The sequence below is a fragment of the Aptenodytes patagonicus genome, chromosome Z (assembly GCF_965638725.1).
Source record: "Aptenodytes patagonicus chromosome Z, bAptPat1.pri.cur, whole genome shotgun sequence".
NCBI lineage: Eukaryota > Metazoa > Chordata > Aves > Sphenisciformes > Spheniscidae > Aptenodytes > Aptenodytes patagonicus.
Window position 1 is genome coordinate 42132897 of NC_134982.1, and position 16581 is coordinate 42149477.

Consider the following 16581-nt stretch of genomic DNA (forward strand, 5'->3'; position numbering starts at 1 on the left):
GATAAATTTGAAGCCTGCTTTTGAACGTTTAGTCCATTAATTCCACAATAAGAAGAATGTAGTTAATTTCACGTTATTCTTTGCCAAATTCACATTTTTCCATTGTTTCCACAGAACTTTTCATAACTGAGGATGAATTGAAAAAAGTCCATGATTTTGAAGAGCAGTGCATAGAAGAGTATTTTAGAGAAAAGGATGACAGATTCAATTCCTCCAATGATGAAAGAATCCGTGTCACTTCTGAAAGGTGCACTTCTTTTGTTTGTTCTCTCATAAGTTGATCTGGAAATGTGTTTCTGTTGCCATTCTCCTTCTTTTTCTTGAAAAGGGAAACGTTTGAGGTATTTTTTAGTAAGTTTTAACTAAAAAGCAGAGTGATAAAAGGTGCTGAATTTCTTTTCTCTTTTTTTTTCTTTTTTGCTAAAGCAAATGTTCCTCAAAGTTTTGAAAACATAAATCTTTTAACCATTTGTATTAGAACGCAACTGACGTAGTGAGAAACATAAATTATTCTTGCATTTCAGTTCTTAAAGCAGAACTTTCGGGCACAAGTGGTCAGAACACAATGGGAGAGTAAGTGAGAGTTCCTCAATGAAAACTACAGCTTTAGCACTGACCTGCTAGCCATTCAGATAAAGAGCGAGCCTTGTTTCAGGATGGCCTTCCTAGGCAAGCTAGTTTCATTGCGAGCAACAGGGATCTTGCCACTAATTTAAAAGGAACTAGACATTTCACCTACAGCAATGAAATGCACAAAGGTAATACGTTAATTTAGTGGAAGTTGCCAGTCTTCAAATTCATCAGTCCTAAATATTCATAAATCTGTCCATCTGCTGTGGTGCTTATATGCTTTCATCACACAGCAGCTGAGCAACAGAGTTAAATTTTGAGGACAGAGTTTCTTGTTTGATTCATAGCATTGTTACCAATAAATATTTTAGGACAATATCCTGTTAGATATTCCTAAAACTTATGAACTACTGAATATTCCATTCCCTGAATACTCCACTTTAACTTGAATAACAGAGGTCAGGTGAGTTGTCATTGTAATCGATTACACAGATGTAACACTCTTCTCCTTATACATAACCTTCTAGCACTGTCCCTGATGCAGCTATGCCTAAAATATGTTTTCTGTAGGCAAGGAAACACATTTTTAATTTGGTTTTCAAATAAATCTATCCCAGAGTAGGATTATCAGATATAATTTTCTTTAATCATCTGCATTACTGAAAACAGCACTCCTAAAACATATTTTAGAAAAGGATATCAGAGGGGAAGTATGGTAAGGCATGGAATGGCTTCCTCGTAAAGAATGGCCAAGTAATCCAACTCTACTTGGTCTGGAAGAGACAAATGAGGAATGAAATTATAGAGGTCTATATAATTATGAGTGCAAGGAGAGGGTGAGTAGAAATCAATTGTTTGCTGTCTCTCCCAGAACAAGATATAGGGGAGCAACAGATTAATCTAGCAGGAGCGCAGGTTCAAAATAAACAAAAACAGGTCATTTTTTCATGCAGTAAGTAGTGGAACAGAGTAAATTCTTGAAAGCTGATGAGGTCTAAAAGAAGCTGATGATGTCAGCTAAAAGTCTACATGGGTTCAAACGGAGACTAGACAAACTTAGGGAAGAGAAATCCAGTAAGGACTGCTAAGTACATAGAGATCATATTGAGCCCATGAAGTTCCTGAGCAGAAAATATTTAGAGACTGGAGAATGTAAGGGGCGAAGAATTATATATGCTTCAAAGTAAGATAGCTGGCTAAATTGGTCTGTGGTCCAACCGAGTACCAAGCGAGTTTTTTCTTGTGTTCTGATAGTCCAGTGGTCAGAGAACTAACCTGAAAATCATAGATGCAGGTGCAAATCTCTGTTCAGGCATAGCTTTCCTCTTGGTGGCCAAGGAAAGAAGAGGTATGTTTGAAGCCTCTGTAAATAAGAAGTAATCCAGCTGGGACCTCCCCTACATTAGGCAAGTGCTCTAAGACCTTGAAAATGAATACATAACAGTCTGCCTTTGCACTCTGTGCTGGCCCTGTTTTATAGGAAATGAGCCCTTATCTCTATTTTAAATGAACGGCTTAAAGTACTTTGTTCCAGAAGAGAGTTCATGATTATGAATCGTAAATGAAGACAAGAACCTGAGCCCCACAGAGAAGTAGTTCCTTAAAAATCCATTTACCTTAGCCAATAGTGTAATGTGGAAACCAGCATGCCCCAGCTCTGTAAGGGAGACCCAGGTAGCGACTCCATGGGGTACAGAGGCCGCTCCCAGACCCAAGCACACTACTAGGACTTACAGCAATGAAGTTTTTTTCTAACCTGTGGAACATTCAAATATTTCAAATCCAGATTTGCTCTTTATAGTTTCTATATAGAGACATCTTTCTACAATTAACAAGATGTAAAGCAAAGAAAACAGAGAAGATGCAAGACTACACAGTTTCTCTTCCAATGTCCAGTCATTAGCCTGTAGTAGTAGACCAAGCACAATACCTACATTATAGCTGTGAGATATCAGCTTAATCATCTGTCCAATTAACTCAGCTTTACATGGTGTAAAATTGAACCAGAAAGCCCCGTAAATGTGAATGAAGTTCCCCTTGAAGACATTCCGTTTGCAGGAAGCTGAGGATGCTGTTAGGCTCAAGGAGAAGGAAGGGCTGGGACAAGCAATGATGATCTCCAATCATCATCAAGTTGTCTCCAATCATCATCAAGTGTGACATACCTGCACCTGGACCTGGACTGCTTACTGCCCTCCCTCTCCTCCATGCGTCTGTGATACACTCACCTCTTGCTTGAGCAGCTCCTACTTGCAGCTGGATTTTTAAGAGTGCCCCAGGTCCTGCTTGGAGGAAGAACAGCTGCACACCATAGGTGCAAAGCCCAGTACACCTGGAAGAGGGAGTAGGGGACTAGCACTGGAAGGGAAACAGGACATGGGAACAGAGTCTTGCTTTGAGGCTCAGCCTAGGTGGGTCCCAAAGGCAGGTTAGGAGCTCAGGAAAACAAAAGAACAAGGGATCCTGTTTCTTGCTGCATTGACCTGGGTGTAAATGAACAATTTCAGCTAAGTGGTCGGTGGCTGTGCTGGGTCAGGACCACAGTATCTTGTCTGACTCACCTACAACAAGCTGCAGTTGCCTTGGAATAGTCCATCCTGGCATCCCGTGGGGCCTGTCTTGGTTCAGCAATCACCTTACTTCTCTTGTAACAAAGAACACCACAGAGGTGTCCAGATTTGGTGTCACCACACAGCATCTCTCCTTTACCTGATCCTTTCACATTCAGAAATTAAAAGCACGAAACGACTTTTGATGTTTGTCCTTACCTGACCCCAGGTACTAAGTAACTTGGAGGAGTAGCTCACTGGGTAGGATCTCACATAGGTACATGGACGTAGCAGCAGGTTAGTGATACACATCAGAGGAAGTGATTGACTAAGCAGAAAAATACAAAGCAGTACAAAGCTGTAAAGTGTTTCCCTTAACTGCATTTATCAGGTTAGGCAAATCTTGGTGAATCTCCTGGAGACCCAGGAGAAAGCAAAGTTGGACAACTTCACTTCATTGCAGCAGAAGAATCACAACTCTTCCTGGAGAGCCTTCCTTTCCAATCACTGTGAAACTTTCAGTGGCACATTTTGACCAGCACAGAGACATGCGTAATATGATCAAAACAGTCTGCACTATTTTTCTTGATCTGGCACGAAGCCCCTAAAAACAACCTCTTCGGTAGGCATTTTTTCCATATGGACAGGTCTCGACTCTTTCGAGAGTGCAATGCAAAACCTCTTGTTAATTCAAAAAGAGCAGGGTCACGTCCTAACAGTATTTAAAAAGCAGATAAGCTGGTTGGAGTAGATATTATTACGTCATCTTTGGTAGTATATGGTGTCCATTACTACGGCACCTTAACACTTTATAGTCTGCAGTGCAATTACACTAACAGCATCCATGAGAATGAAGACATAGTTATTATCTTGATTTCAGAGGTGGCAGGCTGAAGTGCACAGAAATAGGTTTGGGCTGGTAAAAGGGCCGCTGCCGAGCCTACCAGATCCGGCCACACATGCAGAGCAACAGTAGGAAAAGTCTGTGAATCCAGCGGCCTCTCTCTGTGGTCACAAAGAGTTAAGTGGTCTTAGGCTCCAGATGGGAACGCAGCCAGGACAACCCAACGTCCTTAGCCTGCAGAAACCTGCAGGTTTTGGTCTTTACCAAAAGATGTCAAGCAAAGTACCAATAGCCCGTTACAGGCTTGGGAACTGCTGTCTATGTTTCATTTAAATAAAACAAGCAGGGTGGATACCCCTGGAAGTGACTTTCAGTGTCTACAGTCTTTGAGGCAGTTGAAAAGGATTTTGAAGTATAAATGATGCCTTAAAAACGGACATAGGTCCACAAAGGGACTTGTGAACCTAATTCTAGCATTCAGTTAAGAGGTCTATTTCCGAAAAGACTGCCTTACTCCCATTAAATCATTACTTCAATTAAACTACCGATGAACTGATGTGCAAAGGTTAAAAATAAATATAACCAAAATTAATGCCAGCAAAAGCCATCATCTCCCAAACCATAATTAAAAAGGCTCATCACAGGTAATACAAAATCTTTGCCAGGTTCCCAGTTCTGACCTTTTATTTTTTTCCTGGTTTCTGAATATTGTCCTCATACAGTCCATGTTTGTTTCACTATTAGAAATTTTTGAGCTTCAGCAGAACACACTTGATGCACATTTTACATGTGGCCTCCTCTTTTTCTGTTCTCATTCCCATATGTTAGGATGGCTTGGCACCTTCTCATACGTTGGATAAATCTTGCTGTAAGCAAAAGCACAGGTGCAATAGAGGCATCATACATGGATATTGTGAGATTTGCCAAAAGGTTTATACTGTCTCTAATATACATGGAAAAAAATCCAAAGCAAAACTTGGGCATTCCTATTTTGAAACAGTGTTTTAATTCAAAACTGTTGCTGAAGGAAATACAGCTCTAGCTGTCTATTCACTGAGTGCAAGATCATCCAACAATACAGGAAAACAGAAAATTTCACTTATTAAAACATTTTAAGGACCAGATTATGACTGTATTTCTCCAGAACATATCCCCTTATGTCCACAGTGTTTGGCTGATGTGATTTTATCATGTTTCTACTAGGATTACTTCCAGAGCATGGTGCTGTTCTGTGTGATGAATGATCGCAGAACTGAACATCAAATTAATATAAGAGAATATCACTAATTAAAAGAATAAACAATTGTTAAAAAATCTGGGAGTGGCCATATCCAATATATATTAAAAAAGATGACTAAATTCAGCTAATAGCTTTGGGTTTGGAGGAGATCATCATCACTCAAGTTTTCTTTTTGTAAATAAAATTATATAGTCAGGGCCTATCCAGTGTAAATACATGTATGTACTTCTCAGTTATCTATGCACATCTCTGGTTACCCCTGTTTTTTGAACCCAGACTGCACTATCCTTATCTTGTTGAGTTTCTATATAAATTTCCTACTACTATCAATGCAATCACATCTGTGATTACGTGCATAGCAACCAACAGACTGTGTAACTCAAAAGTCTCTCTTCGTCTTGGCCAGCAATATCACCTGTCTTACACTCTGTGCCTCTGGCAGTAGCTAATAGATCATGTTCAGGGAAGGCAGGACAAATTTATGAATGTATACCTGCAAGGTATGACTCTAGGTTCTTCTTGGGATCAGTAGCATCAGTTGTGTTCAGTAGCATTGCATAGCTCTCACGTGAATGCAGGATGCAAAACTTATCTCACTATGGACAGTTCTACTCATATTCCAGATACAAACATGTAACCAAGTGCAATAATTCAACTGGCTATGTTTGTATTAAAAATTATTTCACTTGTGTACAACTCTCAAAGCAAGCAAAAAAACCCCAAAAACCCAAGACTATCCAGTTTTAGCTTCACAGAATGTTATAAATTCATTCCAGTTCTTGGGTAACTGTTGCTGGAGTGAATATTTTTTGTTGGTCGTAATCTGAGCATTCTCAAGTAAAATGCAGGAAGTTTCTCAAATTGTTCCATATGGCTGACAGACCTAAAATTGTGATGTTATATCTGTTCATCATCTTGGAGCAGTTGTTACAGAATCCGAATGTGTGACGAGGCACTCAATTATTAAGAAATATTATTAAATATTTAAATATTTCAAAAGTATAATTGTTCCTATAAAATAGCATTTCAGATATTCAATAACATGAGGGAAAATTCAACTGCTTCCCATATAAACTGCTCTCTCACTATGGAATTATATCCTGTGCTTGCAATAACTTTAACCTGTTTTGTTGGAGAAGTTGGTGGAACTAGAGGTAGACTGGTGCCTAAATGATAATAAGATCAGTAGAATGAGATACTTTGAAACTACCGGTTCATTTCCTAGCAGTGATTACTTGATCATTCATCTATTGAAGTCTGATGACAGCAATACAGTTACTGCTTCACGTTAGATTTGCTGTGCTTGTGCTTTCAAAACTCACGATCTCCAACAGAAAAAGCCCATATTTCACAGGAATGTGAGACTTGCTGTAGGGAGTGGTGTCACACTCCCCCCTCTCCTCTCTTGTGTGGGTGGGTTGCTGTTGCTCATCACCACGAGGTAGTCAGACCTCAGTGTTTCACTAGCTGAAGTTCTGTGCATTAATTAACAAAGCATTAATGCTGCCCAACACTCATTCATTGCTAAAATCTGGTTTCCTTCTGGGCAAGTAAGAGTGTTTATGGTGTTTCCAGTTCCAGGTCACTTGTCCTGTTGGAAATTCAACTAGCAGTAGTGGAAGATGATATTTATCTCATCAGAAATCCTGACTATGATTGACAGGGCGCCTATTAACATTTGAGTACGAATTGCACTAACTGGCAGGGAGTAAGAGATTTGTGAAGAGAAAAGTCTGGAAATCCTGCCATGTGGTATTTGTCACTTTTCTGTTCATTTTTTGGTGTCTACAGGAATGGGGAAAACCAGAATGGCAACCTGAAAAATCAGACAAAGATGACTATATAAATGTGTTGTTTTTAATACCTCTTTCGCAGATAATGGAGGTCCCTGGTTTACCCTGGGGACTACAACCAGAGAAAATGATTACAAGAAGAAATTTCGTATGTGCTAAAGGCAATTGCACTGTGTAAAATTAGAGGACTCCATATAAATCCTTCAGTAGAGATGTTTTAGAAGTCAGAAAATTGAAATGGTTGAAAGCCACTGGCATAAATTAGTACACAATTCACCTTAGAGTCGAAAACATTTTAAAATGACACAGATCAACAGTGTAGAACAGATATACTGAAGTTTAAATTAGGATCACACATTCAATTATTACCTATTAATACTTTAATCTAACTTTTTATTTATATATTATGATAGGTAGCTAATAAATAACTTCAAAATCCCTAAACTATTTCAATCCCTAAACTATTAACACAGACTACCCAAAGCACAATCACAGTAATGGAGCAATCTTAGTGTGTGTACCCTATTGTAGGCTGTATTTGGTTTGATCAGTGTTCTCCTCCCTGCAGTTTTCATGCATACTTTACTTGATATTACCTTCATTCAATACAATAGTCGATACATTTTTTTTCTATATATCTGAGCTAAAAATTAATCAGAGAACAAAGAAACTATCTCTTTAGGTCCACATAGCACTAGCTGGTGTAAATGTGGGGCAAAGACCAGAAAAAAAATGGGATGTTACCCACCTTCTATGGCATACTGCCCACTTTCATTACTTCATTTAGTTCTGCAGTTAACTGTGGTGGTCCTGCCTCTGGCACAACTGGGGACAACGTCATATGGCATCTGCTTTAAGTGCTATTCATTCATAACAACCTAATTAGAAGTTTTGGCAGCAGAGAGGTAGCAAGTCATAGTAAAATTTCTGTAATAACCCCTGTCCCTGGGATAGGGCACACCCAAAACCATCTACATTACGCAGCAGACACCCCTGGTTTAAGCCACTGGAGCAGTTTCCTGAGCGAGTGGTATTTGTTCGCTGAACCTCTTTTAGCAGGGTTTTGAAGCAGATGAGGTGGTGTAGGTTGGCTTTGAATTTTAAGAGCTATTTGTTCCCATTAGTTTTGGTGACCTATTAGCTGAACATCACTGCTTTGTAGAGATTAACCTGTTTAATTCTTCCATTTTTAAGGGTAGAGAACATGGCCATGCGACTGGAAGAAGTAAATGAGCGAGAGCACTGCATGAAGGCCTCTCTGCAGACCGTTGACATCAGGCTTGCTCAGCTGGAAGACATGATGGGACGAATGGTGACCGCCTTAGAAAAACTGACCGGCATAGAGAGAGGTGAGACGACCAAGATACGATCCAGGACCTCATCCGACTGTACTGATGCAGCCTACATTGTGAGGCAGAGTAGCTTCAATAGTCAGGAGGGAAATACTTACAAGCTTCAAGAGAGCATAGATCCCACGGGAGAGGAGTCCATGTCCCCAACGTCTCCTACGATCATGCCCCACATGCGAAGCCACTCTTTCTATGCAACAAATATGAAGGACAAGTGTGGGTTGGAAAAGTTTGAAAGCATTTTTAAGGAAAGATCTCCAAGCTTGCATCGGGCTATCAGTTCACACTCAATAGCAAAAGAAGGAAAGGTTCCCTTAGCCCCTACCAGCACTTTGTCAATTGCCCCAGACTCCAGAAGGCCTTCGTCTTGTATAGACATCTACGTTTCTGCCATGGATGAGATGCATTCTGACACAGAGCCTCTCGACAGCTCCATAAATATTCTTGGTACCGGAGATGCAGCTCTGCAGGCTCACATAGCCTCTTCCATTTTAGCTAACAGCGCATACATTAGCAGTACACCTGGTGACAAAATTTCTGGCAGGAGTCTTGATTACGAGGAAACCTCTGGAATAGAAACTAGAGCATTTTCTTCAGACTATTCGCAAATCACAGATTGCCAAATGCCCTGGGATTCAGACCCTCCCTTGTATCACACTTTAGAGCGATCTAAAAGCAGTCGTTATCTGGCTACAACTCCATTTATTCTGGAGGAAACGCCAATTGTGAAATCTCACAGTTTTATGTTCTCTCCATCTCGAAGCTACTTCAGCAGCCTTGGCATCCCAGTCAAAACAGCAGAGTACACAAGTATTACGGATTGCATAGACACGAGGTGTGTGAGCGCTCCCCAGGCCATTGCAGAGAGGGCCAGTTTCCCTGGAAGTCTCGGGGGCAAAGTGGAGGACTTGGGATGCTGCCACCCAGAGAGAGAAGCTGAACTAAGCCACCCAAGCTCTGATCATGAGGATACTGAGGCCAAAGACAGGAAGGGGATCCCCTTATCTCCTCAAGACAGCAATGCTACAAGAACGCTGACCAACAGCATCCCACTTCCAAAAATAGAGCGGGCCAACAGCTACTCTGCAGAGGAGTCCAACATGTTGTATGCACAGCACACGCGCAAGAGCTACTCTATCAGTGACAAACTTGACAGACAGCGAAACGCAACAGGCCTGCGAAACCCCTTCCAGAGGAGTAGGTCCTCGAGACCAGAGAGCAGAGGGGACAACCTGTCTATGAGGAGACTGTCAAGAACAGGAGCCTTCCGCAGCTTTGAAAGCAAGCACAGCTAGGCCTAGACAAAGCTCACCAGCAGTCTAAGGGTCATCTGCTCTCCTGTTCATTTTTCTTAGCAGAATTTTAAAAAATACTCACATCACCCTGTGTCAACTACAGTTGGCGTTAGCCACCGGTCAAGGGAGCACATTATCAGTCTCAGCATCGCCCACTGAGTTACTGCATCTTGACCCAGTTGACATTTGCACTTAAGGAAAAAGGGAGGGATGAAAGCTTTACAAAGACTTCAGTAAACAACAGGAATAACAAGTCCCCTTTATGAAGTCACAAGAAATAAATGAGTAGGTTCAGAAATCTGCCTTTTATTAGAAGGCATCCTAAGATCTTTGATAATTATTCAAGTTTTTAGAATGCAGGAATTAACTGGCAAAAAGAGATATACAAATTAGATGTTCTAAACTTCAATTATGACTTCTTTTTCATCTGTTTCACCTTTGTGATGACTGATGAAAAGCATTTGTTATTTCTGTAGGAACTGGCAGCAAACAAACCTAAAGTCTCCCAAATCCCTTGCATCACATACTTGTGGAAATGAAGAAAGATGAACAAGATAACAACCATAACGTTCACTTGTCTGTTTTTGTATCTTCTAGTGCCACAAAAATTTTATATTTTCAAGAGCAGAAAGGGAAATGAAATGCCTTTTGTACTGCAACTTAAATGAAGGAAGAATTTATGTTAAAATATCAGGTGATTCCTGTATAAAACAGGCATTCTAGATTCTAGCACAGCTGAGCAAGCTCAGGATGAATGTAATTAAGCGGAATAGTATATATTTATTTTTTTACCACATTTGTCATCAATATGTTGTCTCACTAAATCAAAGGATGTGATGGAACAGTAAGAACAGGGTGATCAGAGCAGAGCACAGTAATATTGTCAGGTTCTCACTGCTCCGTTTAATTACGTATACAAATTGAGGAGATTTATCCACCAGGCTGCTACCAAGCTCTTCTTGCTGTTCCATTTGAGCTGTTGATTTTTCACATCATTCCCTCACCTAAAAATACACACCTTTTCTTTTATTTTTATGAGGGCATGGCCATATTTGAACATTTCAAAGTATACAAGACTTACCAAGCAGTCTGAATCCAGATTAATGCAAATAGACTGAAGTTGCTTAAGGGAAAATGTTCTTGGCAGAGGACTGGAAAACACTGAAACATATACACGCTTTTAAGGTAAGTTAAAGAACCAAAGTGAAACTGCAGGTGTCTGTAAACAGCAAAAGCCATCAGTTGCGACTAGGCTTCCACCGTTCAGCAGCATATCACACAACATCCATTTTAGTAGGACAAAGTATATCTGAACGGTAGTGCAGTTACAGGTTTTGATTGAAGACAGTTGTAACTCCACTGACCCCACCCATGTTCCAAGGGTCCACAATGTCAACCAGAGTTTCAAACTTCTCATGAGAAGATATCGCAGTGGTCACAGGTTGAAGGGTATGCCGAAGATAGGAAAAAGGTGGAGAAGCATAAACTGCAACGGGATCAAAATTTCACATCCTTTATGAAAGCACAACTTTTAAGCTTGTAAAGAGTTGAAGCTAGTGATATTAAAAATTAAAACATCTCTACAATGACCAACATCTGTGTAGAACCAGCTCCTTTTTCTTATTAAAAACAAACACATGTGAGTGGGGTACATACTTCCCATTATTTAAATGGGAATTATCTTCCAAATCTCTAAGGCAGCTTTGAAAATGCAGGCTGACGTTTTCTCAGTGGGGTCTCACCCTGGGACACTCTGAGCACCGTATGAGAGCTAAGTCTGAAAGGCAACAAATCCAGACATAAAAATAATCATCAGCCTCAAGAAAAGAGGTAAAGAAGGTGAAAACTTTTAGGTACCGAGTCACTACGTTGGAAAGTTCAGGAAATAAAGAAATGCAGCATGGGGACTTTGAGCACAATGTGTTTCATACTTCCTGCACCAACGTGTTCCTTGCTTTCTTCTATTTGATCAGGCTTTCAATGAGCTAAACTCCACTGAGACACCGTGTTTATGCAATTGCCTTGCAGTCCATGTGCAGCATTACGGTCACATGGCAACACCGAGAAAGGTCAGAAACCTTTCTGTGCATTATGAAGCATGCTTGTGACAGGCTGATTGTTGAACAATAGCAAAACGCCCAGGGGCAAAGGAACTTGTGTTTAACAATCTGCTTCAAATGTGCCAACTTTTGTTAGCAGCCTTTTCCTAAGGCTTCTCCAAATCTATCTATCCTTGGTGAGTAGAGGGGGATATTCTCACTTTGTTTTCTTTGTTACTTTTACGAATGTCTGCTAAAACTGTTCGTGGACTCTTCCACCTTCACCATATTACTGGCCTACTCTAGAGGAACTTCAGATTCATTAGAAATTCCTCAACAGTGCTTAGTGAATTAGTTCAAGGTGTAGGGCTCTCCTCTGGGGTAGATTTCATTGCTTAGTTTTGTCAGGGTAAAGGAATTTGCCAAACCCAGAAGCTGTATAAATGTTTAGGATACAGCACTTTATTGATCTGGAGCACACATTCCAGGTAAAATGAAACAGGACACTTTATTTACCTCTTAAAATTTGCCATTATATAGAAAATGTAAATTCAGATGTTAAAAGTGTGATTGCAAGATGTCAGAACACTACTTTTCCTGAATGTTTCCCATTTATTCTACAATGTGGTGTCTATAGAATATATTATGATGGATGTTAGATTATTTTATTTTCACTTGTTTTTTACGCATTGCATCAAACTGCTCCTTTTTGAATTTGATGGTAAAACACCCGTTACTTGCAATGGGACCAGATTTCCCACTCCCGATACTATTATGACCATTTAGTGAGAGTAGAAGTCTTACCATCCATCATCATGTAGCTATAGCATGTGCCATATGACATATTCTGTATCAAAGGATAGCTTATGAAATAGATATATATACACACATATATACATATCTCCCATATATAAACCAGTATAGTTGTGACATGTGGTAATATTAGTGAACGTTACAGGACAGTTTTAATATCACATTATAAGGTCTTGTTTGTAAATCTGTAACATTCAATAAAATAGCACATGTTGCATCAAGCATTAAGTTCCACTATCCAATTATTAGCTTACATATGGAATATGCATTTCTGGTCACAGTGTGTAAGTTTGGTATGTTTCACACATTTCTCTGTATAGCTCCACTTAAATGTCTGTATGAGCTGATGTATAAACCTCTAATGAGCCACTGTGGGCTGTGACAGGTGAGTTGTGATAGTGTGAAAGATGAACTGGCATGTTATGCAAAAGATTATAAGATAAATGAACTTTAATAATATTTTGAAACTCAACTGAATTTAGCTGTTTGTTTACATATGCTGGCCAACTGAGGAAGCGGTGTACAGTATTTTATAAATATTTTCCTATAGTAATCAGTTCTGTTGTTTCCAGTTTAAGTGATGCTATTCTGCAGTTGGGGTATACACTTGTCCTAGGTATTGGATTATAGCACATTATTCTTTCACAATAACAGTGTGATATGACTGAAGTACTTTCTCTTCCTTACAGTCCAGTCTTTTTTTGTGTCAATGAAAATGCATGCATTGTTCCACGAGTTTCTTTGGACTACTACGAGACTTAACATTTTACTATTGCCTGCTTGTAAAGATGAATCCAGTTAGGAACGAATTCAAGCTTTTGGATGTTTACATTATTTCCATTATGTTTGATCTTTAGCAAAGTGATTTTTTAATTATTTTTAAATGACAATTGTATTTTATGAAATTGAAATATTCAACACAAAATGCGAACCTACAGCAGTGCTCAGACATTTGGCTCTCTCTTTTTTTGGAAGAGATAAGGTGCTACATTATTGTTCTTAGCACAAGTGCCAGTTAACAAATGGCAGTGAGGGGATAATTTGAAAATATAGTGAAAAACCAAAACATCCATTCATCCACATAAGGAAATTCCTCTGGGTTCCAGATATAGATTGCTTTTTTTTTCATTTTCCATTTATAGATTTTTTGGTAAAAAACCCTAATTTGTACCTTTTGTGGAATGGATAGCCTTTTGTCAGGGGATAAATATCTTAGTTAGGTATATTTTTTGTATGAGAAGAAAATGATTTGTTTCTTAGAAACTGTCAGCACATGGAAAATGCAACTACACAAATAACTGCTCAAAAAAAGTGCTGGTAGCAGCACACAGCCTTAGTCCAATGACTGCAGTCGGAGCAAACAAGTATCTGTCCTGAGAGCAGAAGTTATCAAAGGTATTAGCTTAGAGTGAGCCAGTGAAACAAAATTATCTGTAAACTCATGGTGCAAATTTTCAAAACAAGCATAAATGTCTTGTTATGTTGCTCAGGTTATATACTTAAGAGGATCTGATAATCACCAGAAGGGAAAATCTGAACTGGTTATTCCTGGATTTCCCTAGGAATACTTAAGTAGTTGTGATGTCTCTCCCCTGCTTAAAAATAATAGTATATTTGCATTTTTGCACAAATATGCACAATTGTTTCAATAAAGGCCACATTTTCAGTTCTGTTAAAAGGTACCAGGTATAGATCACTTTCTTCAAAAGACATGGGAAAGCTTCCTAGCATGAATTTTCCCTCATCCACCTCAAATAACAGCACAGTCTAAACTGGGCAGAAGTAAAGCATTAGGGGTGTCTGCTTACCTAATGAAACCCTTCATTCCTCTAGATGGTATTCACTGGCCTTGCCACACGTTGGCATAAAAGCAGTAGTATTGAATGTGGAGGGACTGAGTTTCTGCGCCCCAGTGAGAGTTATCCTGCTTTATAGCCAATCACAAGGTGAACACTTCAGGTCACACAGGCTTCTCTTCTCCAAGATGGACTACGATTATGGTCTTACCGACACTGGTGCAAATCTGCAGAAAATCCACTGATTTCAATGGAGTACTCTGACTTTTGTCAGAGGATGGATTTATTCTGCGTTTCTAACTCCATATTACTTGGAGTCATGGCACAGATTATCCTAAACCATCATCAAGTGGGAAGTCTAATGACTGAGCCATTGAGCCAGACTGGTTGTGAAACAGTCTCTGACCTTTTAATTTTTGCTGTACGCTTTCAGATCTCTCGTAGAGCCACACAGTACTTATTCCAAAAAGCTATTAGGAAAAAATGTTTGATTATGAAATTGCTGCTGTTTCTGCTGCAGGGAAGTGGTAACTCTTGTTTATTTTAGTATTTGGTAGGGATGGGGAAGGGACAGAAGTGGGAATTGGCTGTGAAATACAATTTTATGCCTGCACAAGAGTAAATTGTATTAAAGTTATATCCTTCTTCCACCACTGCAGTTGTTGTACATGAGGAGAGTCTATATGCTGCTACTGCTGTCTGGAACAGTGTTTGCAATATACTATACTAATAGCTATTTAATCATTTATTATTTGGGCTATCATTTGTAAGTGTGTAACAATCATTTTTAAAGGGAGAAAAATGATTAAAATGTAATTTTAAACAAATTACTACTAATATGAAGCTTTTCAAGTATGATTTGTCTAAATGTATATCACTAGGGAAAACTTTTCCAAAGGTCTACTGGATTCACAATGCACTTTTAGACTGTGTTTAGATACGTAACAAAAAGCAGAAGTTGGCAATTACTACAGTAGAACTTTCTGAACTTTCTGTAACAATTGTTTTGCAATAAAAAAAGAGATGTAGTTCAAAACATCTGTTCTTACCGGAGCATTTATTTATGGTCATTTGCTTTCAAAGCAATAAAGCAACGATGCAATGGCAGCTGCTTTTCTTTAAGATATCCCACTGCTCTAGTTCTAACTTTACAGCTTTAAAGAAAACCAAAGGGTTTACACTGTTGTGCACAGACATTTTTAATGTTGTAAGTTATTTCCACCTCTGACATCAGGTGTCATTCAGGTGTCCCTTATTCTGGCCAATACCAGACCCCAGTTTGAACAAAGACAGACATATTTCTCGGTGTCTTTATTTGAAAGGAGGGAATAGTTTCTTTTATTTGTAGCTACCATTTCAGCAAGGGGAAAAACGTAAGGACTGGTTGCAGATCCTCTCTAAATTGCTTCCACATAGACTGGAAGAAGCGTGCTTCTTTGTATGGCAGTCTCCCCAGATGGGTGGCATTGCTGGCTCTTGTAGGTAAAGAAGGTTCATTAAAAACAAAGGGCACCAAGTAATCCACTAGTGCCTATGACCTCCTCTGAACTGGTATCTCACCTTCCTCAAGAAAGAAGTCATTGTGTCTCTCCTCTTGCAGCCACAACCAGCTCTGATACTTCCTCACAAAAATGCTGAAAAAAAGGCACTGACACAAAATAAGCCAAGGTCAGGATCTGCTGCCTCCACAAATCAGGCTTCACTGAGATAATAACGTCTTTTAGCTACAGGCAAAAGAAACGCAGGAAACAAATATCCAATTGAGTAAGAAAGATACCAGATACTCAAAACAGTTCTGCACAGATCAGTCACACTTCAGGAGAGGAATGGTTCAGAGAGGTGTTCTTTATTTCAGATTTCTGAGAAGGAAATGCTAAATTCCTTAATCGGATTTTATCTAATCCTTTCTCAGGGACTGCCATTCAGTGAAGACTATGGGAGCTTTGAAGCTTTAAAAAAAAAAAAAAAAAAAAAAAAAAAATCTGTGCCAGACAGTTGTCATTATGCTTCTTTCCAGGTAACACTATGTTTCTGGTCTCCCTGGGATTTTTCACAGTTAAGAAACTTCACCTAAATTCAGCCAGTTAGTAAGTGCTGGAAAAAAAGCAACACCATGGGATTTTCATTCCCATGAGCTGCAATCTTGTAGCCTTTAGGGCAGTGGTCTAGTCTCTTTTAATCTCATTAACGCATAATGGCAAAGAACTCCATTTAACGCTGACCATGGCAGTCAACCCTGATTCATTATCCTCATGACTGAATGCAGCAAGAACTTACAGTTCGGCAACCCTCA

At 39.4% G+C, this 16581-nt stretch overlaps 1 protein-coding gene across 2 annotated transcripts in view; it reads left to right on the forward strand.

The window, feature by feature from the left end:
• Positions 1-15336, forward strand: part of TRPM3 (transient receptor potential cation channel subfamily M member 3) — a 287376-nt gene extending 272040 nt beyond the window's left edge. For both annotated transcript variants that reach the window (XM_076361851.1, XM_076361852.1), the window contains 2 exons: positions 115-247; positions 8191-15336. In XM_076361851.1, the coding sequence (XP_076217966.1) occupies positions 115-247; positions 8191-9640 (1583 nt within the window). In that variant the 3' untranslated portion in view covers positions 9641-15336. The remainder of the gene's footprint in view (positions 1-114; positions 248-8190) is intronic.
• The last annotated feature ends 1245 nt before the right edge of the window (positions 15337-16581 follow it).